This window comes from Dermochelys coriacea, chromosome 9, assembly GCF_009764565.3.
Source record: "Dermochelys coriacea isolate rDerCor1 chromosome 9, rDerCor1.pri.v4, whole genome shotgun sequence".
Classification (NCBI taxonomy): Eukaryota; Metazoa; Chordata; order Testudines; family Dermochelyidae; genus Dermochelys; species Dermochelys coriacea.
Window position 1 is genome coordinate 83,121,278 of NC_050076.1, and position 27,723 is coordinate 83,149,000.

General features: G+C 42.8%; 2 protein-coding genes across 5 annotated transcripts in view; one reads left to right on the forward strand and one right to left on the reverse strand.

Annotated features, from left to right (window-relative positions):
- Nucleotides 1-203: 203 nt before the first annotated feature.
- Nucleotides 204-13,000, reverse strand: LOC119861385 (ras-like protein family member 11A-like). The gene is made up of 4 exons (XM_038416467.2): nt 12,633-13,000; nt 11,149-11,205; nt 6,805-6,887; nt 204-1,652 (listed from the first exon to the last, which is right to left on the reverse strand). The coding sequence occupies exons 1-4, from the start codon at nt 12,775-12,777 to the stop codon at nt 1,185-1,187; spliced, it is 753 nt and encodes a 250-aa protein (XP_038272395.1). The 5' UTR covers nt 12,778-13,000; the 3' UTR covers nt 204-1,184.
- Nucleotides 13,001-17,582: 4,582 nt separating this feature from the next.
- The window catches only part of LOC119861603 (ubiquitin carboxyl-terminal hydrolase 12-like), a 41,477-nt gene continuing 31,336 nt past the window's right edge, over nt 17,583-27,723 (forward strand). Inside the window, exons 1-2 of one of the 4 annotated variants that reach the window (XM_043492135.1) lie at nt 17,583-18,008; nt 20,101-20,162. In XM_043492135.1, coding sequence (XP_043348070.1) covers nt 20,157-20,162 — 6 coding nt within the window. In that variant the 5' untranslated portion in view covers nt 17,583-18,008; nt 20,101-20,156. Of the gene's footprint in view, nt 18,009-20,100; nt 20,163-24,079; nt 24,187-27,723 lie in introns of all 4 variants that reach the window. The other 3 variants (XM_043492136.1, XM_038416920.2, XM_038416922.2) reach the window with 3 other exon arrangements.

Below are 27,723 nucleotides of genomic sequence, written 5' to 3' on the forward strand. Positions count from 1 at the left end.
GAAAGTTTGGAACAGGATTAGTGTTTTGTGGTTTGGTCCACCTCCACTTATAGGCTGCTTCTGCATACAATGCACAACTAATGAAGCAACACCTGTATGGCCTTGTGGATTTATGTTGTGTACACACACACACAAACGTATTCAAACCAACTGCAGGCAATAAGATTGGCTCAGCTGCTGAGTGGGCTTAGTGGGAATTGCTCTGAGGGTTAATTAACTTTATTTATACAGTTAAACTTTTTTTTCTACAAACAATGCCAACAAAACTAAGATCCTATTTTAAAAAAATCATGTGATGAAGGTTATACTGCAAGATGCGCATGCCGAGACACAACACAATGAGATGCTGCCAGCCCAATCACACTTCTCTATCTTTTTTGATGTTTTTTTCTCTCCTGTTGCCATGTGAAGACCCACATAAAAATGGGGGAAGCAGACTATAGTGAAACTAACTAAAAAGCGCTGTCAAAGTAAACAAACTGAAAAATAAATAAGAGAAACATATCCTTTTCCTCCCAATCTTTCAGTTACAGTCAACCCAGGTGTTACTTGTAATAATAAAAATAAAAAAATCAGAACTGTAATTTTTTTACACTTCCTTTAAAAAGGCACTGTAATGATAAAATCATATTTGAAAAATCATTCCCATTATTATTAATAACTTTATAACATAATTTAAAGTATCTAATTTGAATCTCACTTAGTTTTCTCCTTTTTCTTTGTTTGCTTTTTGAATTTCACTTAGCTAGCACAGGATAGGGAAAGTAGTCTAGTGGAGTTTCACTTTCTGTATATAGTCATTTTCATTCTCCTGTTATCATGCTTTAGCTCCCTAATGTTTGTGTTTGGGAATATTTACATCCCAAAACAAAAACCCAAGACATTTCACTTCTCTAGGATTTTAAAAATCTTTTCTTATTAATGAAACCTAAATTTTAGGCATAAACTACTTGACGGTATGGTATCCCCCTTTTAAAAAGTGCATAGCTTTTGACACGTTATTGTTTTAAACACAGTTTCCAAACTCTTGCTCAGAAATACCCATTCTATAGGTCCTTTTGCTGAAGGAAACAGAGGATGTTTAACTGAGATCTTTAAAAACCAATGTGTCTATTGAATTTTGAGGAAATAAAGACATAAATATCAGCTTGCTTGCTTGCTTTTTGAACTAGCTGTCAGCTATGTCAAAGTGTAGTGGCAGATTTCCCTTTGGAAGACAGTGCCTGTTTCAAACGTCTCTTTAAGTCTTGCATGTTTGGAGACTTGGGCCGGATGAGGTGGAGCCCTCTCCGTTTTTCCCCATTGCAGCTTCCAATCATCCTGCCCACCTCCTGGCAAAGTTGCTGGAAGGCCTCATGTACCCCCTCACAGTTCTCCCGGGCTGACACTTCGCAGTAAGTGCCACCCAGCTCATTGGCCAGTTGAAGCCCTTCTCTGGAGGACACCTGTCTGGCTCGCAGCAGGTCTCCTTTGTTGGCCATCAGAAGCAGGGGGATGTTGGCGTTGGGGTGGATCTTGCGAATGTGCTGGTACAGGGGTCGGATGACCCGGTAGCTATCATAGTCCGTGATGGAGTAAACGAATACAAAACCATCCGCCCAGTAGATTGAACGATTTATTTGCTCCTGGCAGCAAATACTGTCATTATCATCCTGCCATCAAAACCAAGAGATGAGAGATTAGAAAACAGACAGTAAGAAGCAAAAAAAGCTACCATCAGACAGGGCAGCAGCAAGTGATCATACAGCACTGGGAGCAGGCAATTGCTCCATTTCATCATATTGCTGCTACTTAATCTGACACGAATATAGAGCAAAAGGCATTTCTGGCTGCTGTTGAATGTACCAGGTCTAGGATGAAATACCATGATATGTCAATGGAATATGAATAGGATCTGGCAGCACAGATACTGGAGTGGAGACCAGGAAGTTATTCAGTAGTTAAAAAATGGTCAAAACATTGATGCTTTGTTCAAATGGATTTTGTATTTATTGAATCAGTATTCAGCACTCCTCCCCTCATTATCAGGGATGATAAATGGAATCATCAAGGTTAGAGCCAGAAAGTTAGACAGCAAAAAACTGTCAGGTCATCTAGTCTAGCCCCACTTAACCAAGGGAAGAACTGTTCCGTACAGTATCTTCTTCAGTGCCTTTTCCGATCTAGTGTTTAATGTCTCCAAGGATGGGGTTTCTACCACTTTCCTGAGGAGACTTTTCCACTGTCTGATGGATCTTACCATCTGCAAGTTTCTCCGGATATTCAGACTAAAAGTTTTTTTTAGAAAAAGTAATCTACTGCAAGTGATTGTTCACTGGAGCTGAAAATAAATGGTGGCCTGAACACTGATTACTTTCTCCAGGAGGCGGTGGATTTCTGATTACTGTTAGCTGTCTTTTTGTCATGCCTGCACAGTCCAAGAGTGCCCATATCAGGTGTCATAACATCATTGCCCCTAATCAGGACAGGAATAACAATCACCAGGGAAAGAATGCAAAGGAAGCTGATGTATTACTTTTTGGCCTGAGTTGTGATCAGTTCATTTCTAAGTATGAGGTTTTTTTAGACTAATCGATTACTTTTAATATCCTTGCTGAGGTTTTATTCAATTAGACCGGGAGATTAGCATTGCATGTTCTAATCTGGCAGGCTTGGTCTGATAAGAAATGTTTCTGCCAATATTATAGGCTCTTTGAAACAACATACAACTCCTTGTAACTTCTTCCACTCTAGGTCAGAGCCTACAAGGTACTAAGCACCTTCAGTCGCCACTAACGTCAGAGGGAATTAAAGTATCTTGGAATCTAACCAGGGGATGCTCAGCATCTTGCAATGTCTGGCCCAACATCTTTTGCCAAATGAAATTCTGGGAGTCTTATCAAATTATTGAACGGCCCAATATGAATACATTTGTCCAGAATAAACTGACATAAAATAATCTATGAGCTAATTGGCTAAGTGAAAGCTGTAGGACAGACCCAAAATCTAATCATTCTAAATTAAAATTGAACTTCAGCAACCTCTCAGACCCTTCCCCATTACTAAAACATTGTTCTATCATATCAACCATTCATATGGTAATTCAGTTTCTCTTTTTCTCTAGCATGAAACACCAGGAAAAATCATCAACAGTTTTTTTGACAGATATTTAACTTGTCAAATTCAACAACAAGAAAATAGGAGAAAAGGCCAAAATTTTAAACCCTGGCTTTCTAAGGTTGGCTCCTAAATCCATATTCAAGCACTTAGATAAAAGTGGTCTGATTTTTCAAAGGTGCCAAGCATGTGCAGCTCCCATTGGTTTCAGTGGGGTTTGTGGGTGCTCAGCACTCGCCCCAAATTGATCACTTTATTTAGGCAGCTAAATATGGGTTTAGGAGCCTAACTTCAGGCACTTGGGGTTGAAAATGATTGCTTAAATGTATTATGTAATAACTGATCAGACAGCAGGAGGAATACTGTAGGCAAAACTAAAAGAGCAATCTTTGCTTTAGGGAGAGATTTCTCAAAGGTACAAATGGGAGTTGGGGGCCTAACTTTCAATGGGAGTTGGGTCCCTAATTGCCCTTTGTACCTTTGAAAATCTTTTCTTTAGTTTAGACCACAGACATTGGAGGCAATGGCTCAAAAAATCTAATAACACCTCATCTCTTCCATCTCACAGTGCCATCACACTTGATCCCATGCTGTGTTTGGATTTTTTTCATTAGTGGTACTGTGGGATGCACACAGCAGTAAGGCCATATCATTGGTACAGCAGAACTCTAAACCATTAAAGAGTTGAGATACTCATGGATCATTTCCATATGGAATGCAACTCTCAGGATATAAGAAGTGACCTCTATTTATGTGAAATGAGCTGCTGGGTCTCAATCCAGTTCCTGCCGAACAGGTGTCCAACCTCACAAACACTACAGTCACACCTAGAATGAATAGAGATATCTTCACTGTCAGTTCAAAGAGTGAGGTGCGTGAACTCTCTGGTGCCCCAGGTCAGCACATTGGCAGGGCAGTATGTGGGGAGAGGGGAAGCTTGCATGGTTACTGTAACTGATCTGTATATAAGTAGCCCTCCTTTGTATCCCCAGGCCCCTTTCATGAGCTAACTCATTTTAGCAGGGAAAAGAACTAGTTGCTATAAACAAGGATTTGAAAACTTCTTTGGAACAGAAGAATGCATCTTTCCTGAGCAGAAGTTCTCAGTTACAATGGCTGGGCCCAGCCAGCAGTAAGATAGATGTGATAATCCTCAGTGGAATGTTTTATTCACAAAAATAAAAGACTAATAAGCTAGTTTGTTTACAGACATGTCTCCTTACCAATTAAAAACTACACACGGTCACTGGCTATGGATATTTCAAGTAGCAATTAATCATTTAACAAACCAAGTTATCTGTCTGTTTCTGGGTTTTTTTAAACATTAACATTTCTGATGTTGTTAGAATTCTGAGTAACTCCACATGACTCTCTCCAGAAATCACAGCACACAGATGTCAGAGTGCAAGTGACTCATTGTAGTTCAAGGATCTCCTTAGAAAACACATGAACACAACCTAGTCAAACATTCTTTTGATGGCTCAATTCAGAAATGAGCCATTGAAATCAGTTCAGTTATACCATTTGATGCAAACACAGACCCAAGGTAAAAAGCTTTTGTGGGAATTATTGAAACAGTGCAGGGCTTTCCTGGGACAAAGGAAATGAAGCCTCCCATCATTAAATTAGAAATAGTGCTGACTCCAAACCTCAGAGGTAACACCTCTGAATGCTGCAGAGTTCGGCCCTGGTTCCAGAAATCAAAACTTGGGTTAGTGTCGAGTCAAAATAGTGAAATCTGAAAAATGATTTTATATCTGGAGAGAAAGGAAGGGGAGTGGACCTCCTTCACTCTCCCTCCACTCCCAGGATAGAATGAAAGGTGGATTCCCTTTATTATGTATTTATCATGCTTCCCCGGTGACAGTGCCTAATTTCTGTCAACAGGCTCTCTGGGTGATAGTCACACCTGTGAAAATAGCTAGTACCAGTTAATTCCCACTTAAGCATTATTTTGAGGGTGTAAGTGGCACATAAGCCATACACTGGGCCCCTGCACAGAGGTGAATTTCATCCTCTTAAAATGATAGGGCTTTTAGTTAGGACTTCAGATTACAACACACCTTTTCGATCCTCTGCCGTATTTTTACAAATAGAGGGAAAGACTATACTTAGCGATTGATGTCATGCTGTACTTTGTGTCCTTGATAGGAGAGCTTCTTTTACTAAATTTCAAACCCACTAAAATCATGGGTTCAACTGAACTCAAAACTTTGAAAGGTCAAGTTCTGTTTGGCGCTAGCAAAAATGTGAGATCTGGGCTTCTGCATGCATTTTAATTCTTGTTTTATGCCTCTGGAAGCCTTAGAAGCAGGGTAAGAATTCCTTTCAAAATAGAATATTGTTTGCATAGCACAGATTTCTGCTTCATGAGAAAAATGTGGTTTTTAAATAAAATTTCCTTGGAAAAATAGTTGTTTATAAAAACAGAATTTTTTTTTAATTTCTCCCCACAAAATCTGACCAAGTTTCCAAAACATTTTATAAAGGGTTCTGGAGGTTTCCCTGCCTTCCTTTTCTCAGTGTGGATGATGGTAGCATTCAGAATGAATGATGACCAGGATGTATGTTCCTCCATCGCACCCACCCACCACCCCCATTTTAAAAAGGCATGGGACATTATTGGTTGGGACTTTTGGCTTTTCACTTAAACCAATTTATAGTGATCAAAGAAAACTCAGATGGAATCCTGGATTACATGAGATTTCCTGCCCAGCTCTGCAAACTCATGATGGGATAACTCAGCCAGGACATAGAGAAGCATAGGTATTTTCAGGTGCTTATCTAAACTAAACAGGATCTTCAAACCTTTTCAGGTTGACATGAGAGAGGATGAGGTTGATAATGGTGTTTAGATTCAGATATATGCTAGGTTAAATCTGGGTTTGGATTTGGTTTCAAGAAAAAAACAAACCTAAGATTTGGGTTCAGTGTTGATGAAAATGCACTAAATTTTGGCCCTAAATCTTAGAAACTTCATGAAAACAGTTGATCTTGTGAGAGTTCCATCATTCAAGAGGAAAATATCACAAAATTTGGTGCTTCTGTGAAATTTCCACTATTTTGGTCTGCTTCCAAACCAGCTCCAAAAAAATAGAGTCAGTTTAGCACTGCTCTTTTATGGAGAGGTCCCTAGCCAGGAATTATAACCAGAACACCCTGAAATCTGATGGGGGGTTGGTGTGATGGGGCTTATCCACCTCATGCACCTGAGAAGTAAGGAGTGGTTTAATGCAGATACTAAGAAGGCCCCCAACTGGAGATTTCTACAGCTGCTTTAAAGACTGTCCCTCAGAAGGAAGAGAGATTTGCTTTGGGAGAGGAGGGTCTGACCTGAGCAGCCATATTGGCCTCTGGACAGTTGAGAGTTCCTTCTGTTCATCCAGGGACAGGAACTCCTGGCCAGCAACTAGATTAAGCAAAGGTTTGGTTGAACCAAGCTAGCCCTGCAGCTTTATTCCTCAGTTTAAGCTTGGGCTGCACTAAGTCATTTCTTTTGGCCTTGATTTAACTTGAAAGGAACCTGACTTAAAGGAGTAGGTGAGGCAGGGCAGAGGCCATCTGAGTTGGGATGTCCACATTTGGGGTTCTGGTTCGGGAACATCTGCTAATGACCAGAGTTACGTACAGGGGAGGCCAAAGAGCTGGCAATGAACAAAAGACACCCACTGTATTCTGAAGCATAAATCCTTTGAGCAGACATTTTACCTCCAATGAGACAAAGGGTGTATCCTGCACCTGTAAGGAGATCTGCTCTCCGTCTATGGTGAATTTTCTTGAATACAAGGCACCTGATAAATAAGTAAGATAATTAGAGACAGTACATGTAATGGAGAAAAAAAAAGTAAATCCAGTCAAAATCAGAATATTCTAGTCCTGAGTCCTGGGAATTATATGGTACATAGGTCCCAGGCTAGCCCTTTTACACCGGGGTGAATTTGTGTGATTGGTTGCCCAAGTAACATGGTATTATATATGTTCCTTGATTGGGTGTTTCCACCACCCTGGGCTGTATCTAAATTCTTCATTTTTAAACTCTTTATTAAAAATTAAATTAAATAATTTATAAACTACTTTACCCATGGAACAATCAGGCCAGATTATTTTATGTGACATGTTCAAAGAGCAACACAACAGTTTCAAATCCAGAATCCATTTTCAATGGTTGCAAATACTGGCCTACGATTTCTCCTGTGACTCACATTACTGAGGAATATCTGTTCTTCTTTCTAATAGATGACTTCTTCCTAATGATCTGCTACTTCTTTTGGAATGAGAGAGGACAACCTGAATGGGATTTCTGTGCCCACTTAAAATAAGCCATTGATTCCACATAGAGTAGCACTCTTCTATAATGCAGATTGGAAGTACTTGTAATCACAAGTGAATCAGGGAATTCACTGTTAAAGGAAAAAGAAAAGGAGTACTTGTGGCACCTTAGAGACTAACAAATTTATTAGAGCATAAGCTTTCGTGAGCTACAGCTCAGCTCACGAAAGCTTATGCTCTAATAAATTTGTTAGTCTCTAAGGTGCCACAAGTACTCCTTTTCTTTTTGCGAATACAGACTAACATGGCTGCTACTCTGAAAACTGTTAAAGGAGTGAGCTGTTTTCCATGGATTTCTACTGTAAGTGCAAGGAAAAGCATGCCAAATACATACAGTATTGTAAATGGAGCACACAACCATGCATTAAGACTAGAGAGTTTAGGTTATTATTATGGATCTGCAGAATCTCATCAGTCAGACTATGGTTCTGAAACCCCCAAAGTAGGGATAGCATGTATCCAGGTTCCATTTTATCCAAATCACTAAGGTTCAGAGCATGAGGGCTGGATAAAAGTTTCTAGGCTTGGCCCAACTTTGATCAAGACCATGGACATGTTGGGTTTGAGCTATATTTGTTTTTGTATTGCAGGTCCAACAACATAAAGAAAGCTTAAGTTTGGGGTTTATGAAGTATCCATGGTTGATATAATGACAGCTTGGAGACTGATGTCCTCTTTGTTTAGCTAGAAAACATAACACAAGTGACACGGTGGGACAGGCCCTTTATGGCCCCATGCTACAGGCCTCATGGTTCTACTACACTCAGCCCCAGTAAAGGAGCAACAAAGGTGGGTCCTCCAGGCCTGCCTACAGAGGCTGCACAGAAGCAGCTAATCAGGAGGTACCAGGCCTTAGCAGAGCAGTTCCTGGCTGGGACCAGAGGAACAAGGCAGGGGACTCTTCTCTGGACACAGGAGCTCAAGGAACAACCAGAGTGTGGTTCTGGCTGCATTTGCGTAAGCTGGGGGAGAGAGAGGACCTGAGAACTTTAACCCTGCGGTCAGGGATGAAGATAAGGGGGCCAGGTGGGAAGACGCTCAATGAAATAGCAGCAATGAATTGAAGTGAGTAGTACATGGCTGCTGTGCATAGGGTCCCAGGATCAGAACCTGGAGTAGTGGGTGGGCCTGGATTCCCAGGCCAAGTGATGTAAACCCTGAGTAGAAGACAAGTCTCATTGGGAAGCCTGAGTGAAGGGCTGAAGTTAAAGGGCCCAAAGCTAGACTGAAGATGCTAGTGAGGGCAAAGAGACTGTTTCATTTATTGGTTTCAGAGTAGCAGCCGTGTTACTATACTATACTAAAAATATTTTCCACCAAATGCATCCGATGAAGTGAGCTGTAGCTCACGAAAGCTTATGCTCAAATAAATTTGTTAGTCTCTAAGGTGCCACAAGCACTCCTTTTCTTTTTTCTGGACTCTTGGACTCTTTACTACCCCAGAAGGAATTCATTTGGACTTTGTGACTTGGCTGGAGGGCCAAGCCACTGACAACATGCCAATTGAGGCCGACAACCTATGGGACACCAGGAGCAGGAAAAGGACTGCAGTACCACACACAGCAGCAGGAGGCACTCAAGAGGAGAGAGCCCCTGTTAAACACGGCTAAACAGAGAACTACAGTCTCAACAGTTGTCAGTGCGGCACTGTTCAGTGTTCATACTGTCCCAGTACAAGCTTCACTGCTACTGCCTAGGCAATATGTTTCAACTCTGACCTGGAGGAATCACCCCCAGGGGAAAGCAGGGATTTGACTCTTCATGGCCTATTCAGTCCTTGGCCTCAATTCAGATTACTTATGAACAAGCCAATAAGCGCCAACTGTGGTGCGTGTGAACCTTAGTTTAAAACAATATATCATCCCTCTGAGAAATGTGTCTAAAATTTGGTTCACAGAAGCAGGTATCTTTGCTCCAATGGAAAAATATCTGAGCTCATAGAAACATTTAGAATATGAGGACATTCACTATGGCAAAGTTCACTGCATTTGAATCCAGCATTAAAATAGTACATTTTAAACCTGACTGCACTGCATGAATAACTTTTCTGTAAGTCCTATGAAAATGTATCAGATGTTAAGCTGGAAAAGATTGTGCTGTTTTATGGGGAGATACCTAACCCCTGAACCAAGACCAGCCAATATACTATTCCTACTCCGTAATATATCACAGGGAAAAGTACAGGTACTTCCAGATGCTGACAGTGTTCTGCCTTATATCCAGCTGCAGGAGAAGCATGGGCATGTGATCACAGATTTACTAACACCTGTTTCTTATCTTTAGCATATTTGTTTCTGCTCCAGTATGGCTGTAGGGCTGGTAGCTTAATGAAAAAAAAACCATGCAGTTCTTAGCAATGTGTGTCTGGTAGCAATCCATTGTGAAACTTAGAAATCTAGCTTGATTGACAGTGTCTTGCAGGAAAAGTGGAGGAAAAGAAAGAGAAGTAGTACAAAGACTGAACTGTCAAGGTTTATTTAGGGTCAATGGAAGGGGGCAGTCAGTAAAAGCTTCCAGACCATCACTCACCAGACAGGCAGAGTAGATCAAAGGTTTCTGGTTCTCTACCATCCCTATTTCTGACTCTTCCTTCTCAACTCAACATGTATCTCCCAAAGCAAAACAATTACAAAATCACTGGTTTGAATCCAGCCCAGCTTGATAGTTCACCCATAGCTGTTAGGTGGCCTACATGTGAGATGAGATAACTGGTCTCAGTACAGTTCCTAGTGCACAGGTATCCACTTTACAGACCCTGCTAATACAATGGGCGTCCTGGTGGGCAGGGAGGGTGTGGAGTAAATGGGTCACAGCATCATACCCTCTGAGACAAGGGTGGCCAACCTGAGCCTGAGAAGGAGCCAGAATTTATCAATGTACATTTCCAAAGAGCCCAGTATATGTCAGCAGCCCCCCTTCCGCACCCCCCCTCCACTCCCAGAGTCTCCCACCCCCTCAACCCCGCCAATCAGCACCTGTCTTCCCTCCCGATCAGCTGTTTCATGACATGCAGGAGGCTCGAGGGGGGGGCAGAGGAGCAAGGGCACAGCAGGCTCAGGCGAGGGAGCAGGAAGGGGTGGAGTGGGAGCAGGGCCTGTGGCAAAGCCAGGAGTTGAGCAGTGAGCACCCCCCGGCACACTGGAAAGTTGGCGCCTGTAGCTCCAGCCCTGGAGTCAGTGCCTATACAAGGAGCCGCATATTAACTTCTGGAGAGCTGCATGTGGCTTCAGAGCCACAGATTGGCCACTCCTGCTCTGAGATGTTCCCTATGGGTCAGAATTGGACAAAATAGCAAGGCAAAGTGGGGAAAGCTTCCCTTACCATTGTACCTGTCCTGGGTACAGAAAAAAGCAAACACATAGGACAAAATTCTGGGATGACTCTTACCCTCTAGTGAAATCCCATTGACTTCACTGGGGTTGCACAGGCAGGGTAGCATTTGGCCTCTATTGTTCAGTTGATATATGAAACATTCCTTGATTCTGCCTTTAATATAGGTATGTCCCCAAGCCAATCTTTCCCTTTGAACCTTTTCCATCAGAGTGAAAATAATACTGACTAAAAGGATAGTAAATAACGAGCCTTTGATTTATTGTTTTCAGAGCCTGAGGCAATTAACTGGAAATATGCACCTTATGGGCATCTAACTGCTTCACTTTCTTTTAATAAACAGTGGTTGGAAAAGGAATCTATCTATAATGCCGCACTAGGAAGTAGACTCACCAGTATTGGCCTCATAGTCTCCAATAAATCTTTTAGTGAGAAAGCGCACAACCAGGGCTGTAAAACAAGGAAAAAATATGGGCCTTTAATCTGAGTCAATATCAGCCTTTGCAGAATGCATGTAATGTCTTACTAGCTGACTTAGTGTAGCACCAAGCTAAACTTTGTTCACACTTTACTCTAGGCATATGGCTCCGTTTTTTGCCCACATAGGAAATGATTTGGAGCCAGAGTATGATACCATCACTCTGGGTTGCCAGCACCCTGTCTCACGAGTTCTCCCATTGATTTTAATCAGGCTACTCATAGAGTAATGTGAATGTCAATGAAGCTATCACAAGGTGCCCTTTGAGCTTAAAATAATTTGATGAACTAAAACAAAGCAAATTCTTACAATACTATGATGGTTCACAGTACCAAGTTTAAGACCTGGTCTATGGATATCAGAGGTCAGAATGGATGATCTAGTGCTCCTTCTGGCTTCAAATCTGTGAATCTATTCATTTTATCCAACGGCATACTGCATGTGCTGTGCAAGTGATCAATCTGCAGCAAGTGGGAAATTCTTGCTCATCTTAATTTCTGATGGTTTCAAAGATCCTAGGGCTAGAAAGCTTGGAAAACATTTTGCTGTCTCTTGATCTCTTTCTGAGAAGAACTGTGGTTTGGTTTTGTTTTTTACAGTAACAGCAACTTATTTCTATAGTGCCTTTCATCCCAAATCAGTTGGCAAAATTAATCAACTGACAAACAATGAAGGGTCTGATTCTGCAAGCCCTATCTGCATGCAGCATTCCCACAGACTCCATTTTTAAAGATTATTACACCCACCACTGACATGCAGCCCCATCTAGTCAGCTGTTTAACTATGCAGCTATGCCACTATCTACAATGAGCTACTTTAAATTTCTATAAAAGGGGACTGCTTAAATTTTACTAAGTGGAAGCAGGACCTCAGATATAGTAAAACAAAGTCTGTTCCTACTAAAATTTGCTTATTTGTGAAATCACAATCCACACATACAAAAACTAAATTTCTAAACTAAACTCAATTTCTCTCTCTTCCTTGTCCCCACCCCAAATCATAGAAAAATATGTGGAAAATAATACTTTTTTCATCCATAGATCTCAAAGTGGTACACACCACGAAGGCAAGTATCATTAGTCCCATTTTTCGGATGGGGAAACTGAGACACAGTGAAGTGACTTGTACAAGATCATACAGTAGGTCAGTGGTAAAGCTGAGAATTTAATGCAGGGCTCTGGACACCTACTCAATGTCCTACCCACTTGACCATGCCACCTCACATTTGAACTACATATATTGGATGATCTGATCCATCTCATTGAAAATTCTGAGCATTTTTTAAAGTGGTAATTAAACCTATACAACAATTACGGAGTATATACAGACTCCGCTCAATCTGACCATAAAATGTAAATACAGTTACGTTGTAAATACAATCAAAGCCCTGTGGACTTACCTGTCTTGCCAACGTTACTGCCACCAAGTACAACAAGCTTGATGATTTTGTTGGGCACACAGTCTAAGACAGGATACTCGGGTATGGGAAGCAAGAGAAAGTTAGTAGAATACTGTGACATAGTATTCTGAGAGATGAGACGCATGCCAGAACTGAGATCTGATCAGCTCTATTGGGAGTAGGGGGAGAAAAGGGGGAAAATGACTTCTTTGCTTCTTTTCTAAGCTGTAAATCCTTGGATGGATAAGTCCTCTCATTTCATTTAAGCAGCTTTTTAGGGAAGTATCAGAGCAGCTGGCCTCTTCTTTCCGACGATTCTGCTCAGACAGCGACTTTGCAAAGCGGAGGGAAACTTTCTGTTCAACTCCAGTGAAAACTGACTCCTGCATTCCTCGGCCAATCAGAAGTCAAAACGTGACATTCCACTAGAGAGGGCATAAAGTGTGTGCCTCCTATGAACCATGCTCAGTCTGTTGCTTTATCTTTTCTCACTGCCTGTTCTACATGCTATACCTTGTCTCTGAGCTGAAAACACATCCTTCAATTTTTTTAATCGTCATGGTGGTTGTTTCAGCAAGATATGGCCACCCTGAACTGTCCTGGTGAAATTGTAGTTTGAATAATTCTGTTCTGCCTATCTAAATTCCCTTTGTACTTTCAATTGGACCCAGTTTTCTCTGCTGTCCATTCTGATCTGTTGTGTACAGGTGATGCACTTGGATCCCTTAAGAGAGCTTGAGCTGATGAACATTCCTCTGCAATATAATGAGGATTTAATCAGTTTTAGATTGTATTTTGCAGCCTCTCGGAAAGCAATACCTTTGGGTGTTTGCAAGTTATTAGATGACACAAATAATATCAATACTTTTCATTTTTATTGTTCAAGGAGAGGATCATTTGTTGATAGTTGCTTTATTTTTTTTAAATAGGCCATTGGTCAACAGTGTAACAATGCAATGCATCTGTATTTAGACTGTGTGGGTATGTGTGTCAGCATTGTGCTAGGTCACAGCTGTCCTTTTGGACATTTTAAAGTTAATTTAGTGCTGGTGATGGACTGTCAAAAAAGGCCTACTTACATCCCTACTGTGCTGCTGTGCCCAGCCCAGGGAGTGATGGTGCACTGCAGGCTCCAGCGTACGTTAGGGCAGCCTTAACGTGTTCCATTGCTATGGGGGATGAGCCAGCCAGAATGCGGGAATACACCAGCCACTACCCTCTCCTGCCCCTGCCACACCTTTTGCACTGGAGCCTCCTGTAAGAGAAAAGGGTACAGAGCTGGCTATTCTGGGTCTGCTCCCTAGACCCAGGGAATTCAGGGTCTCGCAGCGTCTTTCAGTCACAGCATGGCTCCGAGTTCCCCCTAGAGTAGGTTTTAAGATCCAAGAGTATGATGGTGACAGAAAACTAATGTAGCAGAATGGAAAATCAGGCCTCGGGTCTCCAGACTGCCAACCCTATTCTCAGTGCACTACAGCCAAGTTGCCAAAAGAGCTCCAGTTCCCATTTTCAAAAGAGCTCAGCATGCTGAGTGTGTATTGGATGCTATTCTCTTGAAATCTGGCCTTGCTTCACAGTGGTCTAGGAAAATAGGCACAGGAGTCAAGTGACTTAGGAAGCTTCAGTTTCTCCATTTGTAAAATGAGGCTGCTAATAATTTCTTACTAAATAACACTTGTATTGAATTGCTATGTGAGGGCCAAGTATTATTGCTTTGTAGACTATTATAGTCACTTCCAGAGGTGGGAATAGAACCCACGAGGATCAGCTGATTCCCAGTCCTATGAATAAGCACCAGACCATGTAGCTTTTGGGGCATGGGTCCTCTCGCCACACTTTCCAAATTTCTAAGAGTGACAATCTGAAAGCAAGTTCTCAAGCATCCAAATGACGAAAAATATGGCATAAGAAATTTAATTTCAAAATTGCTCCAATTTCACAGAAGTTTTGTGGGAACAGGCCACATTTATTGGGGGGAGGTGGAATTCTGATTGAATATATTGATCAAGTAATAATTCAGTTCTCAATGTGTTACTAAACAAAAGTCTGAATCTGTTAAAAACACTTGATTTGAGCAACTCTTGTGATCAACTGGTAAAGCTTTCTTCTTGTGCCTGTCTTCCACTGGAAGATACTAATTAAAGGATAAAGGTGCCTTTGTTGTCATTAGCTATTGAAAGCATATGTAGATGAGTAATATACAAATAAGGCAATATATGCCAAACCACTGGGAGGCCAAAAGAGTGTCACCACAGGGAAAAGGCCAAATAAGTTAGCAGTGTCACAAGGGATGTTGTATATAAGCAAACATGCTGATAGAAGAACATATACCTATTTAGAAGTCCTAAAGGAAGGCACAACAACTGATTTCAGTACATAATAGCAGAAACATTGTGATGGTCTTGTGATAGAAATGCCAGCTAATCTGACAAAAGTGTTCCTTGTTCCCTTTCTCCATTTATCCTGCTCTCTCACTTAGGCAAATTTCATGGAAGGTTGTTTAAGATCAATATACAGCAAAACTGTCAAGATATATTTATATACTTAAAAATAAATTTGTCAACTGTGTTAGCATACCTTAAACTATTCAGCTCAGAAACACAGAACTGTAAGAGACAGATCCTCTGTAGAGGAAAATTGGTGAAACAATCCAGAATCTGGCCTATGGTTATTTTTCACCATTAATACATCATTTCACTCAGGTTGGATCCTCAAACTAGACCAATCAATTTCTGTTTCTAATCAGTTTTGCTTTCAGATTCTTATGCACTTATGCTCTTGAGTTTCTAACCATTATAGTTTCCAAAACCATGCAGAACTCCCTCTCCAGAACATTTTTGTTGAAATTTTAAAAAACATATCATGAAACATTTTTATTCTCAATATGTTTTGAAAACCCAACAACCTTCCCCAACTCATTTTTATAAAAATCTTAAATTTTAGAATCAAATTCTTGAAACAGTTCTTTTAAACTATGTAGTAAAAGCCTGAGGCTTCCTAATCTTCTCTTTATCCAATTTTATAGATTGTCAAAATAGCATTTTACTGAGTGAAACCATATTGAGGGAATCACACTATTTAGGATTGTATAACTCAGAGTAAGAATTATTTTTCAAGAGGATCTTTATTATGTTTGTGTACAATGGGTTTACATTTCACTAGGATAACATGTTTTTAATTAAACTTTCCTTGGAAAAACAATGTCTTAAATTAAGGGGGGAAATGTTTGCAAAACTCTAAGTATAGTAAAATCCAAAACTTTTTTCAAAAGTTCTAGTTGTTTCACAAAACACCCTTAGGGTGGTCCCATCCCAAGTTCTATGTGTGTGCATGTTGTGGGGAGATTGTGTTATTTATTTCTGCACCAACTTTCATACATATTTATTTACCAGTCTATGTTGCTTTTGGCTATCGCTTTAAATATGTGTTTTTACTTCTTTTATTTGGCACTTACACACATTCAGGGAGGGAGCATCCTAAAAAAAATATTTTGCATTTCTAGCATATCTTCTATATGAGGATGACAAAGTGCTTTTAAAACTTTACCTAACCCTTGCAGATTTTACGGTGGGAGAGACAGATGAACAGAGAGGTGAAACGATCTGCTCAAGGTAACACAAATCAGTGACCAGGCTTGGAGTCAGACCTATCTCCTATTCTTGTGTTTCAACTACAAGACTATTCTGCCTTCCCTGAAAATGTACTGATAACAACTGTTAATTTATATACTGTACATCCCCAGTTGTAGCAAACCGTCTCCGGACTGGTACATTCAGATGAGCCATTTCTGGGAAAAGAAGCTAAATAAAAGAGAAAATATACTTGTAGTAGGCTTTAGCTGATGCTGTGACAAGACTCACTGCTGGCAGTTTGTGTATAACTCCTCTGACTCTGAATACATTTTAAACAACAATAGATTGCTCTTTATAGCTTTGTTTGACTTTCTTTGTTCTTTATAACAGCCCTGCAGCCCAAAGGCCAGTTCTCACACCATACAGAGCTTCTGCACTAAACAAAAGTGGCATTTTTGTGATCGTTCTGCTCACTGTAGCTTAAAATTAGCATAATTGTGAAATGTACAAAAATATTCTTGCATTATATAAGAAAATATAACAATAGAACAGTATCAAATACTGACAGGTTTCAGGTTTCAGAGTAGCAGCCGTGTTAGTCTGTATTCGCAAAAAGAAAAGGAGTACTTGTGGCACCTCAGAGACTAACAAATTTATTAGAGCATAAGCTTTTGTGAGCTACAGCTCACTTCATCGGATGCATTTGGTTACTGTGTATGTATGAAACAACCCTTACATTGTCTGGTCAGCCTTTCACTTTGACTCGTGAGAAATATATTTTTTGTTTTTGATGGGGGGAGGGGTCAAAGTAGGGTGTATGACGTAGCAGTTACATCAGGAAATGCTCTTTCACAGGACTGTTCTTTTTATTCCATGTTTTACCTAGCACGGGGGAGTTCTGATTCTGATGGATGGCTCCAGATGCTACCATACTAAAAATAAATATTTGTAAGGATTTTGTTCTATTTTGGTGTGGGAGAGAGGGAACTAATTAAAAAAAAACTAGTTAAAGGTTCTGCTAATCTCATTATTTGTCAATTTCCTGTTCCTAGTTTAGTTGCTTCACTCTCTATGGGAATGTTTAAAATAGTACTTAGCCTTCTTTATATCTGTATTATTTTTTGAAATAACTGAATGTTCTCCCGTGAGAGCAAGTACTAAATTACATGGAAAATGCAACGTGTAGGAGGGAAAAATAGCTGCAGGCAAACAACCCAGAGCTGAACCCCGTGGGTCTCATTAAAAAGACTGACAGGTTTCAGAGCAGCAGCCGGGCAAGTCTGTCTTCGCAGAAAGAACAGGAGGACTTGTGGCACCTTCGAGACTCGCACGTTTATTGGAGCATGAGCTTTGCTGAGCTACGCTCCTCATCGGTAACTGCTGGGTGCAGCACAGCCGGGGTCTCCTGACGTCCAGCCCTGTGCCTTGGCTCCGGGCCGCTCCCCCTGCTGGCTCGGCTGCCCCGCGAGGCGGGACCCCAGGGACAGGCGCGGCGAGGGAGGCGGTGGGCTGGTCCCACGCGCCAGGGGGAGGGGGGCGGACCGGACCGGACCGGACCTTCGTGGCCGGGCAGCGCGGGTACCCGGCGCCGTTTCGCTGCCGCACCGGCAGCGCCCGGACCCCTTTGGCTGGTGCGCCACCTGCGGCTCTGGCTGCCGCTGTCAGTTGGGTGGCTGGGTCCCAACATGGCGTCGGCGGCCGCGGGGGCGGCTGCGGGGCCCGGGGCCGGGGCCGGGGCCGGGGCCGGGTCGGGCGGATGGAAATACTGATGACAGTCCGGAGACTCGCCTCCATCTGTACCATGGTGAGTGCGGGGCCGGGGCGGCGGCTGGGAGCCCCCGGAGGCGCCGCTCCAGGGCTTCTCTCCCCAGGTGGCAGGAGACTCATGTCCGCCAGGGCCCCCGGCCTGGCGCGGTGGGGTCCTTCCTCCCGTAGCCGCCACCTCCCTGGGGGCTAAGAGATCCCTTCCCCTCCCCCACAGGGCTCCCCTCCCCCAGGACCCCCGCCTGGCGTAATAGGGGCCCTTCCTTCTGCAGCCTCCACCTCCCAAAGGGCTGCCCTTCCCCCCAGGGTCCCCACCGCCACCTCCCTGGGGGCCATGAGATCCCTTCCCCAGGACCCCCGCCTGGCGTAATAGGGGCCCTTCCTTCTGCAGCCTCCACCTCCCAAAGGGCTGCCCTTCCCCCCAGGGTCCCCACCGCCACCTCCCTGGGGGCCATGAGATCCCTTCCCCAGGACCCCCGCCTGGCGTAATAGGGGCCCTTCCTTCTGCAGCCTCCACCTCCCAAAGGGCTGCCCTTCCCCCCAGGGTCCCCACCGCCACCTCCCTGGGGGCCATGAGATCCCTTCCCCTCCCCCACAGGGCTCCCCTTCCCCAGGACCCCCGCCTGGTGTAGTAGGGGCCCTTCCTTCTGCAGCCTCCACCTCCCAAAGAGCTGCCCTTCCCCCCAAGGTCCCCGCCGCCACCTCCCTGGGGGCCATGAGATCCCTTCCCTTCTCCCCCGGGGCTCCCGACTGGAGCCTCCACTTCTCTGGCGTCCGGAAGGTTTCCCCTTCCCTTCTCCCAAAGGGCTGCCCTTCCCCCAGGGCTCCCCTTACCCTGGAGCCTCCAGCCAAGAGACCCTCTTTCCCCCCCCCGCCCTTTCCCCAGGGCTTACTCCTGGAGAGCATGCCCTGTCCTTTCCCCTGACCCCCAAGGGAGATCGTCCCTTGCAGGGATCAGGACACCCACACACACACATGCACTCTCCCTGGTATTAGGAACATTTCCCTTATCGCAGGAGCCAGATGAAACCTCTTTCTATCAAAGTAGATATCAAGAATTAAAACATTTTATTAAAATAATCCCCTTCCTCCCTCACCCCCCAACACTGTACATTGCATTGTATGGTTACTATTATTTATTTAGGTTGTGAGTGCGCCCACCGTGTGCAAGGTGCTTTCTAACCACACTAGGAGGTGCAGTCCCTGCCTTCGAGTGTGCATTTTTAAAAAAAGTTTTTATAATGCAAAATACAGGGATGACATGTTTTATAAACACACCCTTATGAAACAAGGGGTGTGTAATAAGAAAACTATGTAGAAGGAAAGCTTCTCTGGCACTACATGATGGCTGTGATGAAAAATACTTAGGACAGGAAAGGCTGTACAGGCCTCCCTTTTTGTGCCCAAAGAGATTTCCCCAAACATAGGCCCAGAATCACACCAGTACAGCCCTGCTCCCATGTAGAGACCACTGAAGTCCGTGAGACTTGGTGCAGGACATGGTGGTGGTTCTCAGTGTAGGAATGGGGCCAAATCTGAATAGTAGTTTGTTCCACAATTCAAGAAACATGCCTCCTTTAAACAGCCAGTTTGTCAGTTCTTTGAGTAGTTGCTTAGGCCCTGATCCCACATGAACCTTTTAAAGTGTTTAAAAGTAAGGAGGGATAGACTAAGAGAACTGGAGAATGTCAAACTTCACACTTGCATTTGCAATCATTAATCCCAAGAGGGAAGCTCCCATAAGCTAGTATAATTGTTTTAAATAAATTAGTAAACCTTCACTCAGGTTAATGTGTTGAATAAGATTAGCATGAGTTTCATATGTATTATTACTATAGGATTCATCAGACTTAAGGATTTTACATTTATGCAGCGCCTTTAATAAACTAAAACTAATACATGGATCATGCACCAGTTAATTTACCACTAAAAACAGTTGCCTCTGCTGCAAAATATTGCACCTGTAACACAATAGCACACGATAACTCTGCAACATTTAAGAACTCTTCTTCATGCAGAAAAATCTTTTATCCAATGGAAATTGCTGCTGGAATTTAGGTTGGCAGGATATAGTTATATGAATTGGAATTTGATCAGGGTGTTCAAGCTCAATGATCTTGTTCTTCATATAGTTCCATGGGATCTTAATAACCAGAAGTGGTTTTTACAATTTTACAATTGCATCCAAATGACAGTAAGTTTAGCAGCATAGTGATCCTGGGATGTCAATTCACTATTGACTTGGCACCACTCTTCTTTCCTAGCAACTAGCTAGTTCTGCTTCCTGCAGTGTTTAGATGTTTTTTGAGGTGGTCTCCTGAAGTACTGACTACCCAATTTTCCTTAACTTGAGATCTGCCTGGATCATACTGTGTGGTATGATTACAGGTTTATAGTGCTAAGAGCCTGATTTAATTAAAAGTATAAATATAATTGAGTAATCTCAGCTACGAGGTTTTCTAGAACAAACCTCCCAACTACAGGTTTTGAAAACTCCTCACAAGACCATATAAAAGTGCACATGTTCATGCATGCACTTATGTTTCCCCACCATAAACACAAGTGAAAATAAGGTCATGGGAAGTGGTTGGACAGTTGCTTTGATGCAGGGTTTGATGCAGAATTCCCTGCCCACCTTGCATGTGATTGACTCAGCCCCAGCTAGTACTCCTGACAAATTCCCCAGCTCAACAGGCTGAGCATCAGAGTAAGAGAATTAGGAGGGCAAATGTAAGGCTGAGTGATCCTGTGATCATGCAGCCATCTTCAGGTCATGCTTCCAATATTCAGTGGTTTGTTCTTGGTAACTATGGCCACAAGCATGCATTTTTGGATTGGTTCTACTTCTGTCCTGATTTTGCTTTTGGTTGGTGTAGTAGACGAGTAACTCGCAGATGCCCATGTTATATCAGTGTTCATCCTGAAGTACAACTTTTTGCAAGAGTAGGTAATTAACCCTTTGTGTCCTCAGCAAATTCCAACTTTAGGGAGGTAGATTCTGCCTATTTGAATGCTCATTTTTGTTTCAGATGGAGAAGTTATTTTTCACTTCTACAAAAACTGTTGTGCGGTGCTATTGGTACAGGCTGCTTTGCTTCACCCCAGAGAGGACTGCTTGCTTAAAGAACCCTAATTTATGCACAGCATAAAGTGTTATGGCATTTTTCATGGTAAACATTGATACAAAAATGTAAAGTTATTTGATTTGCCTTGGCTGAGTTTATTGTCAAGTTCACCTATAGTTTTATTTTAAACTAATACAGAAACATTAGTACAGTATGCTGGTTGCAGTGGTTTTATTTAACTCAAACCAATATACTGAAGTTTACACCTTTGATGATTAAGTTACTGTCTAGTAAATCCAAAATATTATAATCTCTCCTACCATAATGTGAAAATGACTCTATTCTGAATAAACTATTTAATTACTTAAACAAGGTATGTTTGGGAATTAACTTTTCTTTAGGATTCTAATGATGTGACACATTTTACATCTTCAAAGTACTCTATAGGCAATCCTCACAACACTTCTGTGGTGTTATCTATGTTTTATAGACTGGGACACTAAATCATGAGGAAGTTATGACTTGCTCAAAGTCACACAAATGAGTCTGTGGTAGAACAAGGATGCATAGCTCCCAGATTGGAGCTGCTGACTCCAAGTCTCATTCCAATGGACAATACAACCTCTTTAAAATAAACAGAAGATTAAAATTGATCATTTAAATTCTGTACTGTTGAGTTTAAATCCTAACCAAACCACTCTCCTTAAAGGGATCACAAACTTTTTGTAGTGTGGATCATATCTCAAGTGTCTCATGGACACCCTCCTTCCTCTGTGTGATCACCTCCTTCCCATTCACAATTTCAGAACATCTTGAGCCATCTACAGTAATTGCAAACATTAGAAACATATGTAAGGAAAATATTTCATGTATTGTAACAGCCTTTGATTGTGCCTCCTCCCCAGGTAAGCGCTGCTTCACACCCCTGCCCCAGCCCAGAGTCCCCTCCCACACACCCAAACTGCTGCTGCTGCTTGCCCAGGAGCTGGCCGACTTGGGCAGCCCCTGAGCCGGCCGAGCCAGCCATACCAGCCGCTGCAAAAGTCACAGAGGACATGGAAAGTCGCAGAATCCGTGACCTCCGTGACAGACACACAACCTTACCCATAAGCCATAGCCAAAATCTGTGCTGGGCCTGCTTGACTTTAACTCCCTTCCTACCAACAGACGTCTTTGTCACATTTTCCATGAGGTTAATTTTTGTGTAAATGGCTGTGATGCTTATTAGGACAATGTATTGGAGAGGATATTGGTGACATTTCCTTACATCCCCTTATGCCCCTTGAACAAACACATGGATCTTGTGCTGAAGTTATTTAAAATCTCATACCTGAGCTGGTATGGTCCCAGTTGTCTCTGCACCTAACTCTAAAATTATGTTAAATCATATACTACAGCCTTCAAAGAAAGAAACAAGATATTATAGGATGTTCATTAGCCCTGGCAGTACAGCCAGTCTGTAAAGCTTCCTCCCTCTGCTAGTCATAAAACTGAGCCTTAACACAGAAACCTTTGAATTGGAAATCGGCTTGTTTTATTGCTTTATCTGTAGCTTTTGCATTGACAGAACTGCTGCAGAACACTGGTATAGCAATGAGTGATGAAGCAGGGATCTGATCTTTTCCTATTTCAGATTCCTGTGATGTGTCTTAACAAGGACTTAACAGCAATGTTGGTGTATCACAGTAAGCTAATTAAGGCCACTTCCCACTAGAGCCTCATCTAATTGCTCTGCAAAGCTAGCAAGGCACACCTGGAGAACACAAATTCAGCATACACATTGATGGTAGTCCTATTTTTGTCTCCCAGATCAGTACAGCATGGGCCTAATTATTATCTTTAGTACGGGTGCGAGAGAGGACTGAATATTGAGCATAGAAAACAACTTGCAAGAAATGAAATTAGTATTTTTACTATTCATTTTGTGCAGTTCACTTGCAAATAAACATGTCAGTTGCCATATGAGCTACATACATGATCCACATCAGTGAAGCTTTTGAATTGTCTTGTTGCATTTTCACTGACATATTTTTAAAACTTTGTTGTACTGGTAACTTTATGGGGAAGGTAATATCTATGGATAAAATAGTAAATAATGAGGGAAAATAGTTCAACTTTTAACTCAGACTTTTGTTTCCAATTGTGTGACTTGTCTTACTTAAAATTCAGTTAAAGGAAACAAAAAGTTACTCCCCACTCTAAGATCAGAGATTGGCTAGTTAACACTAACAAATATTACTCTCTTTTTAGAAAAAATTGTAACTGTATGTAACTCTTGGCAAATCATATAGTATGTCCTTTCTGGAAGATTTATACTGCTGCCATTAGTACTTGAATTTAAAGCCAGGCTTGGCAATTGCCTTTTCTTTGTGGAAGTTCCTATTCCGAGGTGTAAAAAAAAAAAACAAAACAAAAAAAAACCACAAAGTGGTTTACAAGATGACTGATGTCTTTTAGTACACACCTTTCTTAGGGGAGACTCCAGGCTTCTCCTCTGTAGTCTGGGAGTGTGGTTTTACTTTGCAGTTGATGATGCTGTCTAGTTTGGCTCTAAACATTTGATGTCTCTCCCTGTGGTGGCTAGCCCAAAAAGATGGATAAGGAACCAACTATTGCCACCAATTGGGGAGAACTTCTTTAACTCAAGTGCGTAGAAGTTTGCAGTTTTGGAGCTAGGGTTTTAGTCCCAGCTCCAAAGGGATGTATATGATTATCTAGTAATTGCCTCTTGGCAACCCATAGATCTATTACAGTGGGTGAAATCTGGGGAGCCTGTGTAAGGGATATGCATGCGCTCTCTACATTGTGCATTCCTCCCTGCATGCTTCTGTGCAGTGGAGATTTGCAAGTGAGGCCACTGAATGTGATGTGATTCATGGATCCTCTGGTGCTGGGGCAAGAACAGAAACTCCCTTCAGTTGCCTAAGTCAGCATGGTGGAGTCCTCTGATATTACAAGAGGCTGTCATGAAAGAAGGTTGAAATCCCATAGAAGGTCAAGAGACATCACCTTGTACCAGTGCTAATTCTTTTCCTATTTCCATTAGCAGGGATTGGGCTGAGCTTCTCAATAGGCCTCTGGACAATTCTGGTTGCCAATCACCAGCCATTTGAATTGGTCTGTGGTTAGTAGATATCTGGTAAATTATTCAAGGTCAGCTGAGTCTCTGTAATTGGATCATTATGTTAAATGTTAACATGCTTTCCATGCTTTCACATAAAAGCATCTTTTGTTCCTTTTGGATTTATAAAGTGAAGCCATAAGATTTTCTGGGTATATGAAAAAAATAAAAATATGCATATCTTCTTGGTCAATGTCAAACTAAATAAGTTGAGATAGAGACACATACTCTGATTTTGTGTTTTAGTAAGTCAGATCATTGCTCATCATGCTCCCTTTGCCGTGAAGCACAGAAGCTAGCAACTGTGGTTGAACTCAAATAGGAGGGAGAGCAGTAGCAGTTACTTTCTTTCTCTTGGCTCCAGACACCTCAGAAGTCCCAGGGAGCTATAGAGCTCAACATAGGGACAGAGAAAAACAATGGAGTTGAGTAGCTGTTCTCTCTAGCATGCTTGCCTGAGGGGGATAGTGTTGCACCATCCCTTTCAGGTGGTGGGGTTTTGAAGCACTTGTCAACAAGGATTGGCAATGTGGATCCTGAGGGCGCTTTGGAAGCTATACTGTATCCCTCAGTCTCCACAGCGATGCTTCTGGAACATGTGGAATCTTGATATACCCATTATTCTCAAGCTATCCACTGGTTTAAGGATCCAAACCCCTTGGCTGCTCCATGGAGTGGAGCACTATTACCCTCACCGAAGGGAATCATGGGAAACATAGGTAAACCCACACTGGGGTAGCATATAAATCTGTTGTTCGAAACATTCACTGACTAGTGTATTAGAACCTTTTTGACATTGTGCTATGAGATGCTGACAGCTTAAACAGTGGGTTGTAATTAGGGAGAGCCATTAAAATAGCAAAATGTACCTGAGGTGATTCAAGTGGTGGTCTGTATTACTGCCTCTTCCTTGCCTGTTCTGCTTACAAGTGTGGAAGTTAGAGTAATCACGATGTAGGAAACATAGTGTAAAGGTATATATGTCCTCTCCTCCTTGCACACCATGATCTGTGCCACTGTTTGGGACATGAATTCACTTTCCCTGGCTGGTTGATCAGGCCATCAGTTTACAATGCCATATTTTAAATGAGCAAAGGTTTCCTGAAATTTGTGAAAGTTTGAGTCTGAACAGAGGGTTCTATATTTCCTACCATTTTATCCATCAATCTCTTTCATATCTCCTCCTTAGGTGGGCTCTTTAGGACTACAGCCTTATTCTAGGACTGCATACAATTGCTACTCCTGAGAGAATTCTGTGCTGAAAAATTAAAAATTCTTTGCACAGTATTTTAAAATTCTGCAAGTTTTATTTGTCAATAAATAAAGACAGAGGCTCAAGCATGGCAGTGGGGAGCACAGGCCACTGGCTGCATGAAGGTGGAGATCACCATGCAGCCCCTCCCTTCCCGGATTTAGTGGTGATGCTGCACCCGACTCTGACACAGCACAAGGGCTGGGTCTGTCCCAGAAATACTCTGGGCCCCTGTTCCTGTGTGCCAGGTGCACCAGATTTGGGGCAGGCAGGATCCAAGTGTGAAGGGGCTCAGTGTGGGTGGATCCAGGTGTGGGGTGAGAGGGTTCTGTGTGGGACAGTCTGGGTGCAGGCAGCTCAGTGAGGGAGTCTAGTTGTGGGGGATCTGGATGCACAGAGGCTCGTGGGGAGGGGGAATGTTCCAGGTATAAGGGGAATGGGACTCTGCAGGGGCTTCCAGGTGAAGGTGGTTGGGGCTCAGTGGGGGGTGTGTGTGGAGGTCTTAGTGGGTGGTCTGGATGTTGAGGGAGTGGGGGTCTGGGTGCAGCTAGTTGGGGGTCAGTGGGGTGAGGGTCTGGATGTGGGAGCTCAGGGTAATGCAGGGGTTTGAGTGCAGGGGGCTGAGTGGGGGGGTGGTCTGGGTGCAGAAGTGGGTGTCTTGAGACAGGGAGTCTGGTTGCAGGGGGGCTCCAGATACAGGGGTTGAGGTTCAGTGGGGTAGGGTTCTGGTATGAGATCTGGGGAGGGTCTGAATGTACGGGGGAGGTTTGGCAGGGGGTGGGTTCCGGATATGGGAAGTTATGATGCACAGGGGTTTTGAGGATGGGGGAGCAGCTCCTCGTACACTGACCCCTCCCCCCACATCTGAGGAGTGATAGAGGCAGGAAGCACGTGAGGATGCTGAGCTTCCTGCAGCCAGGGGAGGTTTCTGGAAGGGATCTGACACAGTCTTAGCCACTTCTTGCAGGGGAAGAAGAAGCCCCATCCTCTCCTGCCTCCAGCTCAGCCAGGACTAGTAGCTGATCCTGGCACAGGGTAGGAGCCACCGGCTGGGGTGTCCCCAACCCTGTGGTGATTTACCTCTCCGCTGTCTGCTCCTGGTGCCTGAAACGATGTACCTGCAATGCGAGGGAGAAGTGCATGACTGCTCTTTCAGTTTCTCTTTGCTTCTCTATCAGAAAGACATTTTTCTGTGGGGAAGCAAAGAATCTGTGGGGAACATGAATTCTGCACATGTGCAGTGGCGCAAAATCTCCCCAGGAGTAAATTGCAGAATATCACCAATGTGTGTGAATTACTGGCAGATCCATTCCAAATTACTGCATATTGTACATCAGTAAATAAGGACCAGTTCCTGTGAAATCATGAGAGCCTTTAAAACTGATTTAGGACATCTGGAAATCCATCATGGAGTATCTGGAGAGAGGAAAATAACAGGGTCCGCAAAGATCTGTACTGAGACCTGTGCTGTTGAACATATTCATAAATGATCTGGAAAGAGGTGTAAACTGTGAGGTGGCAAAGTTTGCAGATGATACTAAATTACTTAAGATAGATAAGGCCAAAGCTTACTGCAAACAGTTACAAAGGGATTTCACAAAACCAGGTTAATGGGCAACAAAAAAGCAGATGAAATTAAATGTTGATAAATGCAAAGTAATGTGCACTGGAAAAAATCTCAAATATAAATATAAAATGATGGGTTCTAAAATAGCTGTTACCATTCAAAGAGATCTTTGCATCATTGTGCTTAGTTCTCTGAAAATATCTGCTTAATGTGCAGCAGGAAAGAGACATAATAAGACAGAAAATATTATAAACCCACTATATAAATCCATGGTAGGTCCACATGTTGAATACTGCATGCAATTCTGGTCACCCCATCTAAAAATTATATATTAGAATTGGAAAAGGATAGAGAAGGGCAACAAAAACTCATTAGGGGTATGGAACAGCTTCCATACAAGGGGAGATTAAAAATACTGGAACTGTTCAGCTTGAAAAAGAGACGACTATGGTAGGATATGACAGAGGTCTATAACACCACGATTGGTATTACTCCTGTGGGAATTCTGCGCCACTGTGTGCATGCGGAATTCATGTCCCCCATAGATTTCTTTGCTTCCCTGCAGAAAAATGACTTTCTGATGGGGAAGCAAAGGGGAGCCGCAAGAACAATCATGTGCCGCTCCCCAACAGTGCAGGTGCACAGTTTCAGTTGTCAGGAGCAGCTAGCAGAGAGGTAAATCACTGCAGGGGAGGGCTGGAGATGCCCCAGCCAGTGGCCGCTACCCAACTGGGCAGGAAGGGACTTCCT

Coding starts and splice junctions, on each gene's coding strand:
- LOC119861385 (XM_038416467.2), bottom strand. CDS start 12,777: ATGCGTCTCATCTCTCAGAATACTATGTCACAGTATTCTACTAACTTT. Junction 11,206..12,632: donor CAGTAACGTTGGCAAGACAG/GTAAGTCCACAG, acceptor CTTGTTTTACAG/CCCTGGTTGTGCGCTTTCTC. Junction 1,653..6,804: donor CACCCTTTGTCTCATTGGAG/GTAAAATGTCTG, acceptor TTTTGATGGCAG/GATGATAATGACAGTATTTG.